The sequence below is a fragment of the Mytilus trossulus genome, chromosome 10 (assembly GCF_036588685.1).
Source record: "Mytilus trossulus isolate FHL-02 chromosome 10, PNRI_Mtr1.1.1.hap1, whole genome shotgun sequence".
In the NCBI taxonomy this organism is placed as follows: Eukaryota; Metazoa; Mollusca; class Bivalvia; order Mytilida; family Mytilidae; genus Mytilus; species Mytilus trossulus.
The window spans coordinates 20,606,577-20,626,056 of NC_086382.1; the positions used below are offsets into that span (position 1 = coordinate 20,606,577).

The window sequence follows — 19,480 nt, forward strand, 5'->3', positions numbered from 1 at the left end:
ACACACTGAGTCAGTGGAGAAGATTGAAACCAAAACACTGAGTCAGTGGAGAATATTGCAACTAACACACTGAGTCAGTGGAGAAGATTGCAACTAACAAACTGAGTCGTTGAAAAAGAGTGCAACTAACAAATTGAGTCAATGGAGAAGAGTGCAACCAACAAACCGAGTCAGTGTAGAAGATTGCAACTAACAAACTGAGTCAGTAAAAAGGATTGCAACTAACAAATTGAGTCAGTGGAGAAGATTTCAACCAACACACTGAGTCAGTGGAAAAAATTGCAACTTACAAACTGAGTCAGTGAAAAAGATTGCAACTAACAACCTGAGTCAGTGAAAAAGATTTCAACTAACAAATTGGGTCAGTGGAGAAGATGGCAACCAACAAACTGAGTCAGTGGAGAAGATTGTAACCGACACACTGAGTCAGTGGAGAAAATTAAAACTAACAAACTGAGTCGGTGAAAAAGATTGCAACTAACAAGAGTCAATGGAGAATATTTCAACCAACACACTGAGTCAGTGGAGAAGATTGCAACTTACAAACTGAGTCAGTGAAAAAGATTGCAACTAACAAATCGAGACAGTGGAGAAGATTGCAACCAACAAACTGAGTCAGTGAAGAAGATTGTAACCAACAAACTGAGTCAGTGAAGAAGATTATAACCAACAAACTGAGTCAGTGGAGAAGATTGTAACCAGCAAACTGTGACAGTGGAGAAGATTGCAACTAACAAACTGAGTCAGAAGAGAAGATTGCAACTAATAAACTGCGTCAGTGAAAAAGATTGCAACTAACAAATGCAGACAGTGGAGAAGATTGCAACCAACAAACTGAGTCAGTGGAGAAGATTGTAACAAACAAACTGAGTCAGTGGAGAAGATTGTAACCAGCAAACTGAGTCAATGGGAAAGATTGTAACCAACACACTGAGTCAGTGGAGAAGATTGAAACCAAAACACGGAGTCAGTGGAGAATATTGCAACTAACACACTGAGTCAGTGGAGAAGATTGCAACAAAAACACTGAGTCAGTTGAAAAGGTTGCAACTAACAATCTGAGTCAGTGAAAAAAATTACAACTGACAAATTGGGTCAGTGGAGAAGATGGCAACCAACAAACGGAGTCAGTGAAGAAGATTGCAACCAACAAACTGAGTCAGTGGAGAAGATTGTAACCGACACACTGAGTCAGTGGAGAAGATTGCAACTAACAAACTGAGTCGTTGAAAAAGATTGCAACTAACAAATTGAGTCAATAGAGAAGAGTGCAACCAACACACTGAGTCAGTGTAGAAGATTGCAACTAACAAACTGAGTCAGTAAAAAAGATTGCAACTAACAAATTGAGTCAGTGGAGAAGATTTCAACCAACACACTGAGTCAGTGGAGAAGATTGCAACTTAAAAAGTGAGTCAGTGAAAAAGATTGCAACTAACAACCTGAGTCAGTGAAAAAGATCGCAACTAACAAATTGGGTCAGTGGAGAAGATGGCAACCAACAAACTGAGTCAATGGAAAAGATTGTAACCGACACACTGAGTCAGTGGAGAAGATTGCAACTAACAAACTGAGTCGGTGAAAAAGATTGCAACTTACAAGAGTCAATGGAGAAGAGTGCAACCAACAAACTGAGTCAGCGGAGAAGATTGTAACCGACACACTGAGTCAGTGGAGAAGATTGCAACTTACAAACTGAGTCAGTGAAAAAGATTGCAACTAACAAATTGAGACAGTGGAGAAGATTGCAACCAACAAACTGAGTCAGTGAAGAAGATTGTAACCAACAAAGTGAGTCAGTGACGAAGATTGTAACCAACAAACTGAGTCAGTGGAGCAGATTGTAACCAGCAAACTTTGACAGTGGAGAAGATTGCAACTAACAAACTGAGTCAGAAGAGAAGATTGCAACTAACAAACTGAGTCAGTGAAAAAGATTGCAACTAACAAATTGAGACAGTGGAGAAGATTGCAACCAACAAACTGAGTCAGTGGAGAAGATTGTTACAAACAAACTGAGTCAGTGGAGAAGATTGTAACCAGCAAACTGAGTAAATGGAAAAGATTGTAACCAACACACTGAGTCAGTGGAGAAGAATGAAACCAAAACACTGAGTCAGTGGAGAATATTGCAACTAATTAATTGAGTCAGTGGAGAAGATTGTAACTAACAAACTGAGTTAGTAGAGAAGATTGTAACCAACACACTGAGTCAGTGGAGAAGATTGCAACAAAAACACTGAGTCAGTAGAGAAGATTGCAACTAACAATCTGAGTCAGTAAACAAAATTGCAACTAACAAATTGGGTCAGTGGAGAAGATTTCAACCAACACACTGAGTCAGTGGAGAAGATTGCAACTTAAAAACTGAGTCAGTGAAAAAGATTGCAACTAACAACCTGAGTCAGTGAAAAAGATCGCAACTACCAAATTGGGTCAGTGGAGAAGATGGCAACCAACAAACTGAGTCAATGGAGAAGATTGTAACCGACACACTGAGTCAGTGGAGAAGATTGCAACTAACAAACTGAGTCGGTGAAAAAGATTGCAACTTACAAGAGTCAATGGAGAAGAGTGCAACCAACAAACTGAGTCAGCGGAGAAGATTGTAACCGACACACTGAGTCAGTGGAGAAGATTGCAACTTACAAACTGAGTCAGTGAAAAAGATTGCAACTAACAAATTGAGACAGTGGAGAAGATTGCAACCAACAAACTGAGTCAGTGAAGAAGATTGTAACCAACAAAGTGAGTCAGTGACGAAGATTGTAACCAACAAACTGAGTCAGTGGAGCAGATTGTAACCAGCGAACTTTGACAGTGGAGAAGATTGCAACTAACAAACTGAGTCAGAAGAGAAGATTGCAACTAACAAACTGAGTCAGTGAAAAAGATTGCAACTAACAAATTGAGACAGTGGAGAAGATTGCAACCAACAAACTGAGTCAGTGGAGAAGATTGTTACAAACAAACTGAGTCAGTGGAGAAGATTGTAACCAGCAAACTGAGTAAATGGAAAAGATTGTAACCAACACACTGAGTCAGTGGAGAAGAATGAAACCAAAACACTGAGTCAGTGGAGAATATTGCAACTAATTAATTGAGTCAGTGGAGAAGATTGTAACTAACAAACTGAGTTAGTAGAGAAGATTGTAACCAACACACTGAGTCAGTGGAGAAGATTGCAACAAAAACACTGAGTCAGTAGAGAAGATTGCAACTAACAATCTGAGTCAGTAAACAAAATTGCAACTAACAAATTGGGTCAGTGGAGAAGATTTCAACCAACACACTGAGTCAGTGGAGAAGATTGCAACTTAAAAACTGAGTCAGTGAAAAAGATTGCAACTAACAACCTGAGTCAGTGAAAAAGATCGCAACTAACAAATTGGGTCAGTGGAGAAGATGGCAACCAACAAACTGAGTCAATGGAGAAGATTGTAACCGACACACTGAGTCAGTGGAGAAGATTGCAACTAACAAACTGAGTCGGTGAAAAAGATTGCAACTTACAAGAGTCAATGGAGAAGAGTGCAACCAACAAACTGAGTCAGCGGAGAAGATTGTAACGACACACTGAGTCAGTGGAGAAGATTGCAACTTACAAACTGAGTCAGTGAAAAAGATTGCAACTAACAAATTGAGACAGTGGAGAAGATTGCAACCAACAAACTGAGTCAGTGAAGAAGATTGTAACCAACAAAGTGAGTCAGTGACGAAGATTGTAACCAACAAACTGAGTCAGTGGAGCAGATTGTAACCAGCGAACTTTGACAGTGGAGAAGATTGCAACTAACAAACTGAGTCAGAAGAGAAGATTGCAACTAACAAACTGAGTCAGTGAAAAAGATTGCAACTAACCAATTGAGACAGTGGAGAAGATTGCAACCAACAAACTGAGTCAGTGGAGAAGATTGTTACAAACAAACTGAGTCAGTGGAGAAGATTGTAACCAGCAAACTGAGTAAATGGAAAAGATTGTAACCAACACACTGAGTCAGTGGAGAAGAATGAAACCAAAACACTGAGTCAGTGGAGAATATTGCAACTAATTAATTGAGTCAGTGGAGAAGATTGTAACTAACAAACTGAGTCAGTAGAGAAGATTGTAACCAACACACAGAGTCAGTGGAGAAGATTGCAACCAACACACTGAGTCAGTGGAGAAGATTGCAACTTACAAACTGAGTCAGTGAAAAAGATTGCAACTAACAACCTGAGTCAGTGAAAAAGATTGCAACTAACAAATTGGGTCAGTGGAGAAGATGGCAACCAACAAACTGAGTCAGTGGAGAAGATTGTAACCGACACACTGATTCAGTGGAGAAGATTGCAACTAACAAGAGTCAATGGAGAAGAGTGCAACTAACACACTGAGTCAGTGTAGAAGATTGCAACTAACAAACTGAGTCAGTTAAAAGGATTGCAACTAACAAATTGAGTCAGTGGAGAAGATTGCAACTTACAAACTGAGTCAGTGAAAAAGATTGCAACTAACAAATTGAGACGATGGAGAAGATTGCAACTAACAAACTGTGTCAGTGAAGAAGATTGTAACCAACAAACTGAGTCAGTGAAGAAGATTGTAACCAACAAACTGAGTCAGTGGAGAAGATTGTAACCAGCAAACTGTGACAGTGGAGAAGATTGCAACTAACAAACTGAGTCAGAAGAGAAGATTGCAACTAACAAACTGAGTCAGTGAAAAAGATTGCAACTAACAAATTGAGACAGTGGAGAAGATGGCAACCAACAAACGGAGTCAGTGAAGAAGATTGCAACCAACAAACTGAGTCAGTGGAGAAGATTGTAACCGACACACTGAGTCAGTGGAGAAGATTGCAACTAACAAACTGAGTCGTTGAAAAAGATTCCAACTAACAAATTGAGTCAATGGAGAAGAGTGCAACCAACACACTGAGTCAGTGTAGAAGATTGCAACTAACAAACTGAGTCAGTAAAAAGGATTGCAACTAACAAATTGATTCAGTGGAGAAGATTTTAACCAACACACTGAGTCAGTGGAGAAGATTGCAACTTACAAACTGAGTCAGTGAAAAAGATTGCAACTAACAACCTGAGTCAGTGAAAAAGATTGCAACTAACAAATTGGGTCAGTGGAGAAGATGGCAACCAACAAACTGAGTCAGTGGAGAAGATTGTAACCGACACACTGATTCAGTGGAGAAGATTGCAACTAACAAGAGTCAATGGAGAAGAGTGCAACTAACACACTGAGTCAGTGTAGAAGATTGCAACTAACAAACTGAGTCAGTTAAAAGGATTGCAACTAACAAATTGAGTCAGTGGAGAAGATTGCAACTTACAAACTGAGTGAGTGAAAAAGATTGCAACTAACAAATTGAGACGGTGGAGAAGATTGCAACTAACAAACTGAGTCAGTGAAGAAGATTGTAACCAACAAACTGAGTCAGTGAAGAAGATTGTATCCAACAAACTGAGTCAGTGGAGAAGATTGTAACCAGCAAACTGTGACAGTGGAGAAGATTGCAACTAACAAACTGAGTCAGAAGAGAAGATTGCAACTAACAAACTGAGTCAGTGAAAAAGATTGCAACTAACAAATTGAGACAGTGGAGAAGATTGCAACCAACAAACTGAGTCAGTGGAGAAGATTGTAACAAACAAACTGAGTCAGTGGAGAACATTGTAACCAGCAAACTGAGTCAATGGAAAAGATTGTAACCAACACACTGAGTCAGTGGAGAAGATTGAAACCAAAACACTGAGTCAGTGGAGAATATTGCAACTAATAAATTGAGTAAGTGGAGAAGATTATAACTAACAAACTGAGTCAGTAGAGAAGATTGTAACCAACACACTGAGTCAGTGGAGAAGATTTCAACTAACAATCTGAGTCAGTGAAAAAAATTGCAACTAACAAATTGGGTTAGTGGAGAAGATGGCAACCAACAAACGGAGTCAGTGAAGAAGATTGCAACCAACAAACTGAGTCAGTGGAGAAGATTGTATCCGACACACTGAGTCAGTGGAGAAGATTGCAACTAACAAACTGAGTCGTTGAAAAAGATTGCAACTAACAAATTGAGTCAATGGAGAAGAGTGCAACCAACACACTGAGTCAGTGTAGAAGATTGCAACTTACAAACTGAGTCAGTAAAAAGGATTGCAACTAACAAATTGGGTCAGTGGAGAAGATTTCAACCAACACACTGAGTCAGTGGAGAAGATTGCAACTTACAAACTGAGTCAGTGAAAAAGATTGCAACTAACAACCTGAGTCAGTGAAAAAGATTGCAACTAACCAATTGGGTTAGTGGAGAAGATGGCAACCAACAAACTGAGTCAGTGGAGAAGATTGCAACTAACAAACTGAGTCAGTGAAAATTGCAACTAACAACCTGAGTCAGTGAAAAAGATTGCAACTAACAAAATGGGTCATTGGAGAAGATTTCAACTTACAAACTGAGTCAGTGAAAAATATTGCAACTAACAACATGAGTCAGTGAAAAAGATTGCAACTAACAAATTGGGTCAGTGGAGAAGAAGGCAACCAACAAACTGAGTCAGTGGAGAAGATTGTAACCGACACACTGAGTCAGTGGAGAAGATTGCAACTAACAAACGGAGTCGCTGGAAAAGATTGCAACTTACAAATTGAGTCAATGGAGAAGAGTGCAACCAACACACTGAGTCAGTGTAGAAGATTGCAACTAACAAACTGAGTCAGTAAAAAGGATTGCAACTAACAAATTGAGTCAGTGGAGAATACTCAACCAACACACTGAGTCAGTGGAGAAGATTGCAACTTACAAACTGAGTCAGTGAAAAAGATTGCAACTAACAAATTGAGACAGTGGAGAAGATTGCAACCAACAAACTGAGTCAGTGAAGAAGATTGTTACCAACAAAGTGAGTCAGTGAAGAAGATTGTAACCAACAAACTGAGTCAGTGGAGAAGATTGTAACCAGCAAACTGTGACAGTGGAGAAGATTGCAACTAACAAACTGAGTCAGAAGAGAAGATTGCAACTAACAAACTGAGTCAGTGAAAAAGATTGCAACTAACAACCTGAGTCATTGAAAAAAATTGCAACTAACAAATTGGGTCAGTGGAGAAGATGGCAACCAACAAACTGAGTCAGTGGAGAAAATTGCAATCAACAAACTGAGTCAGTGGAGAAGATTGTAACTGACACACTGAGTCAGTGGAGAAGATTGCAACTAACAAACTGAGTCGGTGAAAAAGATTGCAACTAACAAATTGAGTCAATGGAAAAGAGTGCAACCAACACACTGGGTCAGTGTAGAAGATTGCAACTAACAAACTGAGTCAGTGAAAAAGATTGCAACTAACCAATTGGGTCAGTGGAGAAGATGGCAACCAACAAACTGAGTCAGTGGAGAAGATTGCAACTAACAAACTGAGTCAGTGAAAAAGATTGCAACTAACAACCTGAGTCAGTGAAAAAGATTGCAACTAACAAATTGGGTCATTGGAGAAGATTTCAACTTACAAACTGAGTCAGTGAAAAATATTGCAACTAACAACCTGAGTCAGTGAAAAAGCTTGCAACTAACAAATTGGGTCAGTGGAGAAGAAGGCAACCAACAAACTGAGTCAGTGGAGAAGATTGTAACCGACACACTGAGTCAGTGGAGAAGATTGAAACTAACAAACGGAGTCAGTGGAGAAGATTGTAACAAACAAACTGAGTCAGTGGAGAACATTGTAACCAGCAAACTGAGTCAATGGAAAAGATTGTAACCAACACACTGAGTCAGTGGAGAAGATTGAAACCAAAACACTGAGTCAGTGGAGAATATTGCAACTAATAAATTGAGTCAGTGGAGAAGATTATAACTAACAAACTGAGTCAGTAGAGAAGATTGTAACCAACACACTGAGTCAGTGGAGAAGATTTCAACTAACAATCTGAGTCAGTGAAAAAAATTGCAACTAACAAATTGGGTTAGTGGAGAAGATGGCAACCAACAAACGGAGTCAGTGAAGAAGATTGCAACCAACAAACTGAGTCAGTGGAGAAGATTGCAACTTACAAACTGAGTCAGTGAAAAAGATTGCAACTAACAACCTGAGTCAGTGAAAAAGATTGCAACTAACCAATTGGGTTAGTGGAGAAGATGGCAACCAACAAACTGAGTCAGTGGAGAAGATTGCAACTAACAAACTGAGTCAGTGAAAATTGCAACTAACAACCTGAGTCAGTGAAAAAGATTGCAACTAACAAAATGGGTCATTGGAGAAGATTTCAACTTACAAACTGAGTCAGTGAAAAATATTGCAACTAACAACATGAGTCAGTGAAAAAGATTGCAACTAACAAATTGGGTCAGTGGAGAAGAAGGCAACCAACAAACTGAGTCAGTGGAGAAGATTGTAACCGACACACTGAGTCAGTGGAGAAGATTGCAACTAACAAACGGAGTCGCTGGAAAAGATTGCAACTTACAAATTGAGTCAATGGAGAAGAGTGCAACCAACACACTGAGTCAGTGTAGAAGATTGCAACTAACAAACTGAGTCAGTAAAAAGGATTGCAACTAACAAATTGAGTCAGTGGAGAATACTCAACCAACACACTGAGTCAGTGGAGAAGATTGCAACTTACAAACTGAGTCAGTGAAAAAGATTGCAACTAACAAATTGAGACAGTGGAGAAGATTGCAACCAACAAACTGAGTCAGTGAAGAAGATTGTTACCAACAAAGTGAGTCAGTGAAGAAGATTGTAACCAACAAACTGAGTCAGTGGAGAAGATTGTAACCAGCAAACTGTGACAGTGGAGAAGATTGCAACTAACAAACTGAGTCAGAAGAGAAGATTGCAACTAACAAACTGAGTCAGTGAAAAAGATTGTAACTAACAACCTGAGTCATTGAAAAAAATTGCAACTAACAAATTGGGTCAGTGGAGAAGATGGCAACCAACAAACTGAGTCAGTGGAGAAAATTGCAATCAACAAACTGAGTCAGTGGAGAAGATTGTAACTGACACACTGAGTCAGTGGAGAAGATTGCAACTAACAAACTGAGTCGGTGAAAAAGATTGCAACTAACAAATTGAGTCAATGGAAAAGAGTGCAACCAACACACTGGGTCAGTGTAGAAGATTGCAACTAACAAACTGAGTCAGTGAAAAAGATTGCAACTAACCAATTGGGTCAGTGGAGAAGATGGCAACCAACAAACTGAGTCAGTGGAGAAGATTGCAACTAACAAACTGAGTCAGTGAAAAAGATTGCAACTAACAACCTGAGTCAGTGAAAAAGATTGCAACTAACAAATTGGGTCATTGGAGAAGATTTCAACTTACAAACTGAGTCAGTGAAAAATATTGCAACTAACAACCTGAGTCAGTGAAAAAGCTTGCAACTAACAAATTGGGTCAGTGGAGAAGAAGGCAACCAACAAACTGAGTCAGTGGAGAAGATTGTAACCGACACACTGAGTCAGTGGAGAAGATTGAAACTAACAAACGGAGTCAGTGGAGAAGATTGTAACCAACAAACTGAGTCAGTGGAGAACATTGTAACCAGCAAACTGAGTCAATGGAAAAGATTGTAACCAACACACTGAGTCAGTGGAGAAGATTGAAACCAAAACACTGAGTCAGTGGAGAATATTGCAACTAATAAATTGAGTCAGTGGAGAAGATTATAACTAACAAACTGAGTCAGTAGAGAAGATTGTAACCAACACACTGAGTCAGTGGAGAAGATTTCAACTAACAATCTGAGTCAGTGAAAAAAATTGCAACTAACAAATTGGGTTAGTGGAGAAGATGGCAACCAACAAACGGAGTCAGTGAAGAAGATTGCAACCAACAAACTGAGTCAGTGGAGAAGATTGTATCCGTCACACTGAGTCAGTGGAGAAGATTGCAACTAACAAACTGAGTCGTTGAAAAAGATTGCAACTAACAAATTGAGTCAATGGAGAAGAGTGCAACCAACACACTGAGTCAGTGTAGAAGATTGCAACTTACAAACTGAGTCAGTAAAAAGGATTGCAACTAACAAATTGAGTCAGTGGAGAAGATTTCAACCAACACACTGAGTCAGTGGAGAAGATTGCAACTTACAAACTGAGTCAGTGAAAAAGATTGCAACTAACAACCTGAGTCAGTGAAAAAGATTGCAACTAACAAATTGCATCTGTTGTACAGGACAACAATAATAAAATGTTTTGAATTTTTCGGAATTTATATTTTATCAAACAGCTTCGTTTTACTGTTATCAAAATAAATATGGTAGACGAATATGAAGTTTTTAAGTTAAATAGGGTAAATAAGACCAGTGATTTTTTATTTAATACAAGCATCGGCGTTAATAATAAAAAAAATCAAAAAAAAAAATTCCGGCTTTTGAATACTTGTCGAAAAACAAAATAGTACTAGTTACTCTTTTAACAGCGTTAATTCCGTTTATCAGCTTTCTACAGTATTAACTTAAACCAAGTTTACTATCATACACACAAGAGTAACGCAAGGCAGAGAACACCAAAGCAAGTAATTTGCAACATTTACTTGACAATCGAGATTTGAACAAGACATTCCCTGACGACTTTCCAGGTCGCTTATGCTATCAGATCATACACTCAAAACACAAGCAATCCATAGATATATTAGAACACCGAGCCCAGTTATGTTTCAAACTCAATGTGTCTGCTTACATGAACCATGTGGTGAACAGAGATCGGCTCCGGGATTATAGAAATAATGTAATAATAATAAGTGATGCGAAGCAAACACACGATCGAGGAATACGCATACACATACTGTGGAAAACTACCATGCTTTACTTCACCTAAAGTACATAAGCAAGTAGTTCTCTTGACACCATTTGCGAGTATGGTCTTAAGGAAACGATGATAGTCCGTCGGAAGGGGACGATAAATGGCTGACCCGTGTTAAGAGAGAGCCATATCTCTTTCACGTTAAAGACACCCTTGTAGATTTCGAAAAAGAGTAGGCTAATGCCGCTACAAGGTAGCACTCGCACCCGCAAAGTGGAAAGGGATTAATATAAGTTGCAAAACTTGTTTCCCAATCCACTCTAAATAAATATGTTTAAAATTAAAAGTAGTTCTCGATCGGTATGGCATAAAAGTGGTACCGAATTTAAACTGAAATATTCAACGAACAGTTGCAGATCTCACCACAATTAGAATTAAGATAGATAATATAAAAATATGCAGATCCTTATACATAATAATTAGAATTTCGTAATTTCTGAAGTACATAAATATACTTGCGTAGTGTACTATGTTATATCAATTCACTCTTCTAAAAAAATGTATGGTTGCTACATGTATGTACTTTTCTTTGAAATACTGGAAATGATAATTTATATCGGGTTAAGACAATGTCGAATCAGGTGTCCGGAATGCTCGGTTAGATCAATACTTGCAGTTTATAGTTCAAATAGAAAATGATAAATTATTCAAACTTTGCGCAGACAAAAGTAAGCTTCCACAAATTAGTTAAGACTTGTAATAGCTCAAAGAAGAGCGAAACCAATTTACAAGGACAGGGTCTCCTGATACGTATTTATCACCAGTTATGTAAATTAAAACTTACTGATCAATATGTCACAATAAGGAATATTACACAATCGGTTAAAACATCTATTATAATAATTATAATAAAATCTTTATTTAAACACAGTAAGTAACAATTACTAATTTTTCCTGAGGCCCTCGAGCCTCTATAGCCTAGAATAGTGCCTTAAAAAAAGATTTGCATCAGATCTTATGTAAATAAACGGTGTATAAGCCATGATAAACTTTAAGTATTGGCTATCAGAACACAGAATCTTGATAATAAACCTGAATGCACAAGTTACAATGGTTGGCAACTGTAGTTGCTTCGGATCAACCTTATAATATTTATAATCGTTAGATAGCTATAAAACCAGGTTCAATCCACCATTTGAAAGACCTGTACCAAGTCAGTAATATGAAAGTTGTTAACCGTTCGTTCGATGTGTTTGAACTTTTGATTTTGGCTTTTGATTACTGACTTTCCGTTTTGATTTTTCATCGGAGGTCAGTATTTTTGTTTACTTTCTAGAAGAAATGTGTGGCAAAACAAAAGACGGATTCAGGTTTTTTTTTATAAATCATTAGTACTTACCATTGTTATGCTTTCAAAAATTCGAAAAACCTTGAAATGTAAACGTTTTGATTCATATCTGATTCAAAACGCTCAATGAAGATTCATCACCACAAACTCACACAACATTGTAATTTTATCATAAGTAAAAAACGTCATACAGTCATGGACGTTTAAATTTGAGAACACCAATATTCTGACAGAAATTGAGAGTTCAACATGAACACAAAAACCTACAAAACAATGATAATTAGTGGAATTAAAAATAACAAAAGAATTAAACAATACATGTATTATATTAATTTTAATTTAACACGCTATTGTTCAGTTAGTGCTTAATTATTTCCTGCCTTTGATTTCCGTTTTGACGCTAAAACAATAACATTTTTTAAAGTGTCTTCCGGTAATTGTAGCGTCACTCAAAATTAAAGTTCAAGTAGTTATAATATGAAATATATATTAAAAAACTAACTTCGGTGTGATCTATCGTATAATGGGTAAGTTGTATTAACTTTTTTGGAATAATCAATTTCGAACTTTGTATAGTCTCTTCAATGCTGGTGGAGTTTGTATTCCCTTTGGGTATCACCACCCCAGTAGTCAGCACGTCGGTGTTGACATGAATTGTCAGTGATATATATGGTTAAAAGTGTAAATTAACAAAATGATTAATTTTTGAAAAACAAAGACTTTTCTACCTCAGGAAACGATTACCGTGGCTAAGCTGTATTTTGCATAACTTTTAGACATTTTGGTCCTCAGAGCTCTTCAATTTTGTACTTTTTTGCCTTTTTAACTTTTTATGCATCTGACTCGAATACAAAATTTCAATCCTTGTATCTATGTTTATTATAAACCAAATGCGTGTCTGGCGTACACAATTTAATCCTAGTAGCCATTACGTATGTATTTACAACCACTGTTGGCCAATACATATATAGATGGTGGAGGTTTTCTCCCAGAGAATATCACCATCTTAGCAGTCAGGACTTCTGTTTTGAGATGAAATGTCATTGAAATTGCCGTTAATATAAATAAACTGTTTACAAAACTTAGAAATTATGAAATACTCAAGACTTGCTTCCCATGAATAGATTAACGAAAAAGCAATCAAAAGACAAACTAGAGGCTCTAAAGACCCTGTGTCGCTCACCTCGGTCAATGTGCTTATTAAACAAAGGACACAGGTGGATTCATGACAAAATTGTGTTTTGGTGATGGTGTGTTCGTAAATATTGGCCCACCCCTGTGACGCATTATTACTTTACTGAACACTCTTGCTGTTAACAATATGTCTATATCTATAATGCACTTTGCCCAATAGTTACAGAGAAAAACATTTTGTAAAAATTTAACAAAATTTATGTAAATTGTTACATTTTACCCCTATGTTCTACTTTTAGCCATGGCAGCCATCTTGGTTGGCAGGTCGGGTCACCGGACACATTTTTTAAACTAGATACCCCAATGATGATCTTGGCAAAGTTTGGTTAAATTTGGCCCAGTAGTTTCAGAGGAGAAGATTTTTGTAAAAGATTACAAAAATTTAATATTTCCCCGAGGGTATTACAAGCCCAGTAGTCAGCACTTTTTATGCAGACATGAATTGTCATTGATATGGTTATATTTATAAATTTACTGATTACAATTTTTTGAATTTTTTGAAAATTCTAAGGCTTTTCTACCTCAGGCATAGATCACCTTAGCTGTATTTGGCAAAACTTTTAGGAATTTTGTTTCTCAATGCTCTTCAACTTCGTACTTTATTTGGCCTTTTTAACTTATTTTGATTCGAGCGTCACTGATGAGTCTTTTATAGACGAAACACGCGTCCGGCGTATTTACTAAATTTAGTCCTGGTATCTTTGATGAGTTTATTTAAGAAAAAATGGTAAAATTGACTATAAAAGGCAATAACTCCTTAAGGGGTCAATTGACCATTTTGCTCATCATGACTTATTTGTACTTTACTGCTGTTTACAGTTAATCTCTATCTATAATAATATTGAAGATAATAACCAAAAACAGCAAAATTTCCTTAAAATTAAGCATTTTGTTAAATTAATAACATGTTGTGGAAAATCAGTCAGAACTCACTGTTTTAACGTGATTAAAAAGTTCTAGCTAGAGAACTCGTTGCCATTCCTTATAAAACTGAGTATGATTAAGCACTGGTATGCAAAATATAGTTGTGTGGTACCATGACATTATAATTTTCTAAACAAGGAGTTCAACAATTCAAATATCAACAATGAAGGAAGGACGTGTGTTTTTACGTTGTCAAAAATATTCTGTCATTTTGTACCTATACTAATCTAAAAGTAAACGCATGCGTACCAAATTTTCGTGAATGACCTTATTTGCGAATTCAAGTGTCCAACGAAATCTTTCTAATATTGTCCAAATCAAGACAGAGACAGATTCCCACATATATTTGATTACATACATAAGGGCATTTTATCTAGAGAACACATCGAATATCAGAAAACGCAATATTAACTATACATCAACAACTTCAGTCAAGATGTTTTGATTTTATTGGGAAATATTTTATCAAATCATATTCAGGTTTCTGTATGAAGTCCGTCTTATAAGAATGAATGAAAAAGTAGGCGTAATAAAAAAAGTGTCGTTCTCTGTATAAAAGTTAATTATTTGTCAATACATATCCAACATCCAATGAACAATATTGTTCTTAACATGCATGAAATATTTGCCACTGGACGTGAAGCAACCAATAATCAATCAATCAATCCAATGAAATTTTATTTTTGTTTTACAGGAAATGTGAACGCAAGGGATCCTGACTATTGGAATGTCCCGGATGACCCAGGCATAAGACATACCGACTGGATGAAAAAGTTACCAGATTCAATGTATGTATCTAAAGTGTCAATACCTGGCACACACGATACAATGGCAAGAGCAGGAGATATTATATGGTCTTGGTGTCAGAGTTTATCACTAAGCATCCAGCTAGATATCGGCATACGTTTTTTCGATATACGTTGCCGCCATTTCAAAAATGGTTTGCCGATCCACCATGGACAGTTTTATGAGCACTGTAGCTTTACCGATGTTATGAACACAATGACATCTTTTGTTAAATCTCATCCAAGTGAGGTTTTACTGGTGAGAGTAAAGGAGGAATATAAAGCGGCTGAATGCACGAGAACCTTTTGTGAAACAGTTTGGTTAACTCTCCAGAATTACAGAGAAAATATTTGGCTACAGGAAAATATTCCATTTATTAAAGAGGTCAGAGGTAAAATCATTATTTTACGGGATTTCGAGAGAGAGAATAACCCTATAGGCATTCCATATGCTACGCTAGACATAGAAGATTATTGGAAGGCGTCTAGTTATAAGGAAAAATGGAAAAGGGTCAAAGCCCATTTAGATAACACAAGATCCACCACAGACAACATAATACACCTTACTTTCAACAGCTGCACTAAGGGTATTGATGCTCCGCGTGAAATTGCTAGATCGCTTAATCCAAAGCTTTATAAATATGTCAGAGCAAATCAAGGTCAAGGTCGATTTGGAATCATAGCAATAGACTATCCTGGCCCTAAACTCGTTGAGTACATTATTGAAAATAATTCCAAAACAAATGTAAATGTTTATCAGAAAAGTAACTCAGTTTTCAGTTGTGTTTTATTATGAACAATACAACTGTTATTGAATATATATGTGTTCTTTAATAGTCTATAATACATGTGTACTTATATCAAATATTAGTATTGTTACACTGTGCGTGCCGGCTTCGTTCACTAAGAAAAACTGGCCGCCATGAAAAAGACAAAAAGTGGTGATTAAAAGTGACGTTTAAACACTAACAACCAATCAATCAATACACTGTGCGTGTAAAGACAACTCTCCACAAGAGACCAAATGACACAGAAATAAACGACTATATGTCACCATACGGCTTTCAACAATGAGCAAAGCCCAGAGTGCATAGTCAACTGTAAAAGGCCCCTAAATAACTATGTAAAACATTTCAAACGAGAAAACTAATGACCTGATGCACGGCATAACCAGCTGTTGAGCGTTTAAAACTTTCTAGAATAGCTCAAGGTCATGTAATTTAAATGCATATACTTATATTAGATGTATGTTTCATTATAATACTTTATTCTGATTGGCTAACAGCTCAACACGTGTTGTTCCTTAAGCAATTGCATTACCCAATAAAACTTTTCATTCATGATAACACGTGGTCCGACAAAAAAGTGCACATGTGAATTTAATAAAGAATATATAAAATACGTGTTTTCATGATCATAGCTAAAAAATGTAATTATAAGTATTGAATGCTTCTTTTTGTAACTTCATAGGGTTGTAGAAGCGTTGACTGTGTGCTCATTTTTAGAATGAAGAGCTTCCGCGCTTCATACAAAAGGTACTTCGGTCAACGCTTTTACACCCCAATGAAGTTACAAAAAGAAGCATTCAATTCTTAAATATGGAAGATATTTTGTCTTTTTTTCAGTCCCGAAGTACACATGAAATGTGTTTTTATTTAGACGTGCAATATTTACTATTTTAAATCATATACCATTGATCAAATTAAAAAAAATATATGAGTTGTCGCTCTTTACATATATTTTCGTGAACAATTAAAATGGTTCTTTGATTGGAAAGAATGACAAAAAACATAAGGCTATCAAGAAAAAGCAAGTAGTACCACCTCCTTAAGTGTAACAGTGACACATTTAATAAAAGTATAAAGAGTGAACGAAAATATTTTACACTGAAATACTGCTCAAAGAGAAAGAGAACAACAGAAAATTCTTGAAGAAGAAATCTTGTTCATCTTGGATTCAATCACACATGTTAAAATACTCATCATAGACACAAGGTCCTTATCTAGCACGTCGGATGCGCGCTTAGCCTACACAAAACTCATTACTTGTTGTGCACCAAATCTGTTACGATTAATGTTCCAAAACATTGCAAACTTAAGATTTCAAAAAATGCGACGAATCTAGCTAAGTACAATATTGTCAGATGGAGGAAAACGTTAGAGATTCAAGGAACATCAACAACTATCGAAAAGGTAAATATGAGAGACCAAAAGGAAGGTTTGAAGTAAGCTCTTGCAAAAGTACCTTTATACAAAACACGTGTTTGTCCTACTACAGTTTATTCTCTAACGATTTAGAAAGGAGAAGGGACGATAAGGACCATTTCCATCCCTAGAATTAGACACATGTTTACAGGTAAAAAAAAGTCCAAAATATCCGGTCTTCTGGGGTTTTATTTTTAATGAAACAAGTAAGTCCATTTACTAGTACATGTAAAATATTGATTAGATTTAATTTTTTTATTTACTACTTAAATATTTAGGGAGCTATATTACTACGGTTTACTCCTGGTTTGCCCACTTTGAATTCTACCAATTATCTATTAGTAAAGAAAACAAAAAAGACAAAAGGTTTAATGAGCATCCAATTGTATAGTCTGTTCCAACTTAGGTATGGTCAGGTATATAGTTTGTAAGTGTTTTCTACATATTCTGGTTGTTCTTTTGTACAGAAAAAATATTAAAAAATTCTAACATTTTTTCTCATTAATTTAATATAAATTCATTCAACAAACATACATGTACACAACAAATAACAAAAAAATGATATTTCGTTACAAAAGTGTCTTTATAGTTCATTAGTTTCTGAATGATTTTTCATGATAAAAATACATTAATAAAAGATCTCTTTTATTGCAAACATAATTTAATAAATTAAAATTTATCAATTTTATAAATACATTGCATAAGGAAATATGTAAAATGAGGATAAATTTAATCTTTTATATTTACATCAAAAGTCACAATACATTATATTTACGAAGTATTCACTACATTGTCCAGTTCAAATGGAGAAGATGGGATCATCGGCTGCGTCAGAGTAATCTACCACGCTTGTTAGTCCTAGGAATCTTTCTTTCAGTAGTTGGAGTCTGGTTCTATTACTCTGTAACGTCATCTTTTTGGTGGGTGGGCTCCTCCTTCTGCATACTGGATAATGTTGCATTCTGTTAGTGCCTGTGTCTTCTTCGGTAGCTCAATGATCTCGTAGATGTTTGCGTGGGCATGTTTGAATCTCTTCTGAAATTTGTTGTGCCACGACCTTCCAGGTGATTTGTGGTGCGGGATCCTTCTGTGGTATAGTGATTCTATAGGAAACTGTAGCTTTCAACCCAGAACTCTGTCATGTATTCTGTAAATGAAGTTGTAGCGGGTATGTTTCAGTTTCTCAAATGTCTTCTTTAGTGTTAAGCCAAATTTCCCCAACAAGGTGGGGTGGAACAAGAGGTAGTACTGCGGCTTCTAGTATCAGTTGAGTTATGTCTTCATTTTCTTTATAATAGGACTGTAGTCCATATTTCTGAGACTTTTGCCAAATACACTGGGTGAAGTGGAAGTAGCAGCCTTTCACATTAACCCCTGGCCACACTGTTAGTCACGCTGAGTTGTTGGTTGCTGGCTTATAATCAGTAAATAGTCTTTTTGGTTGAAGTTCTAACTGATGTTGTTAGCAATCATGATTATTAACTGAAAAATATTTTATCGTTGTTGGTTTTTTTTTAAAGAAAATGCTAGCTTGGATGCAGATTCAGATTCAATATTTTATTAAAGTCTCACCACTTGCAATATATAAATATACAGTACATACAGAGTATAAATCAAATCAAATATTTTTATTGGTGTAAATTCCTATACAGAAATGATACCAGCCGACATTTACAAAATACAAATACAAAAATAAACAAACAAACAAACAAAAACAAAAAATAACCAAACCAAACATATTTTCTCAATGATAAGAGATACATATTTTATATTTACATTGCGTGGAGGTGTTATTCATACAATAAGTATATACACAAAATAAAACAGACACTAAATTTTTAGTTTCATTCTGTTACTTTTTATCTTTTTTTTTCAGAATGTACCAATAATTAAAACTATTTGTTGATAAATTGGAATAATAATTCAATTCAAGTAGATATAGGAAGATGTGGTGTGAGTGCCAATGAGACAACTCTCCATCCAAATAACAGTTAAAAATTAAACCATTATAGGTTAAAGTACGGCCTTCAACACGGAGCCTTGGCTCACACCGAACAACAAGCTATAAAGGGCCCAAGTGTACATTTTTCCTTGTTTTTGTATGCATAAAAATACATAAAATTTAGAAGTTTTGCACATTTTCCTTGATTTAATAGAAAAATATGATGGTCTTTTAAACATTTACAGGTAAAATAAAAGGTAAAAGATATGACTATAAATCAGAAATAAACTATAATTGTTAAAACAACAATTCCCTCTATGTTTACATATACATGTAATTAAAA

The 19,480-nt window shown here is 36.1% G+C and overlaps 1 protein-coding gene across 1 annotated transcript; it reads left to right on the forward strand.

The window, feature by feature from the left end:
* The first annotated feature begins 12,481 nt into the window (after positions 1–12,481).
* LOC134687033 (1-phosphatidylinositol phosphodiesterase-like) lies at positions 12,482–15,805 on the forward strand. The gene is made up of 2 exons (XM_063546976.1): positions 12,482–12,615; positions 14,901–15,805. Exons 1-2 carry the CDS (start codon positions 12,612–12,614, stop codon positions 15,785–15,787), a joined length of 891 nt encoding a protein of 296 aa, XP_063403046.1. The 5' UTR covers positions 12,482–12,611; the 3' UTR covers positions 15,788–15,805.
* Positions 15,806–19,480: the final 3,675 nt, after the last annotated feature.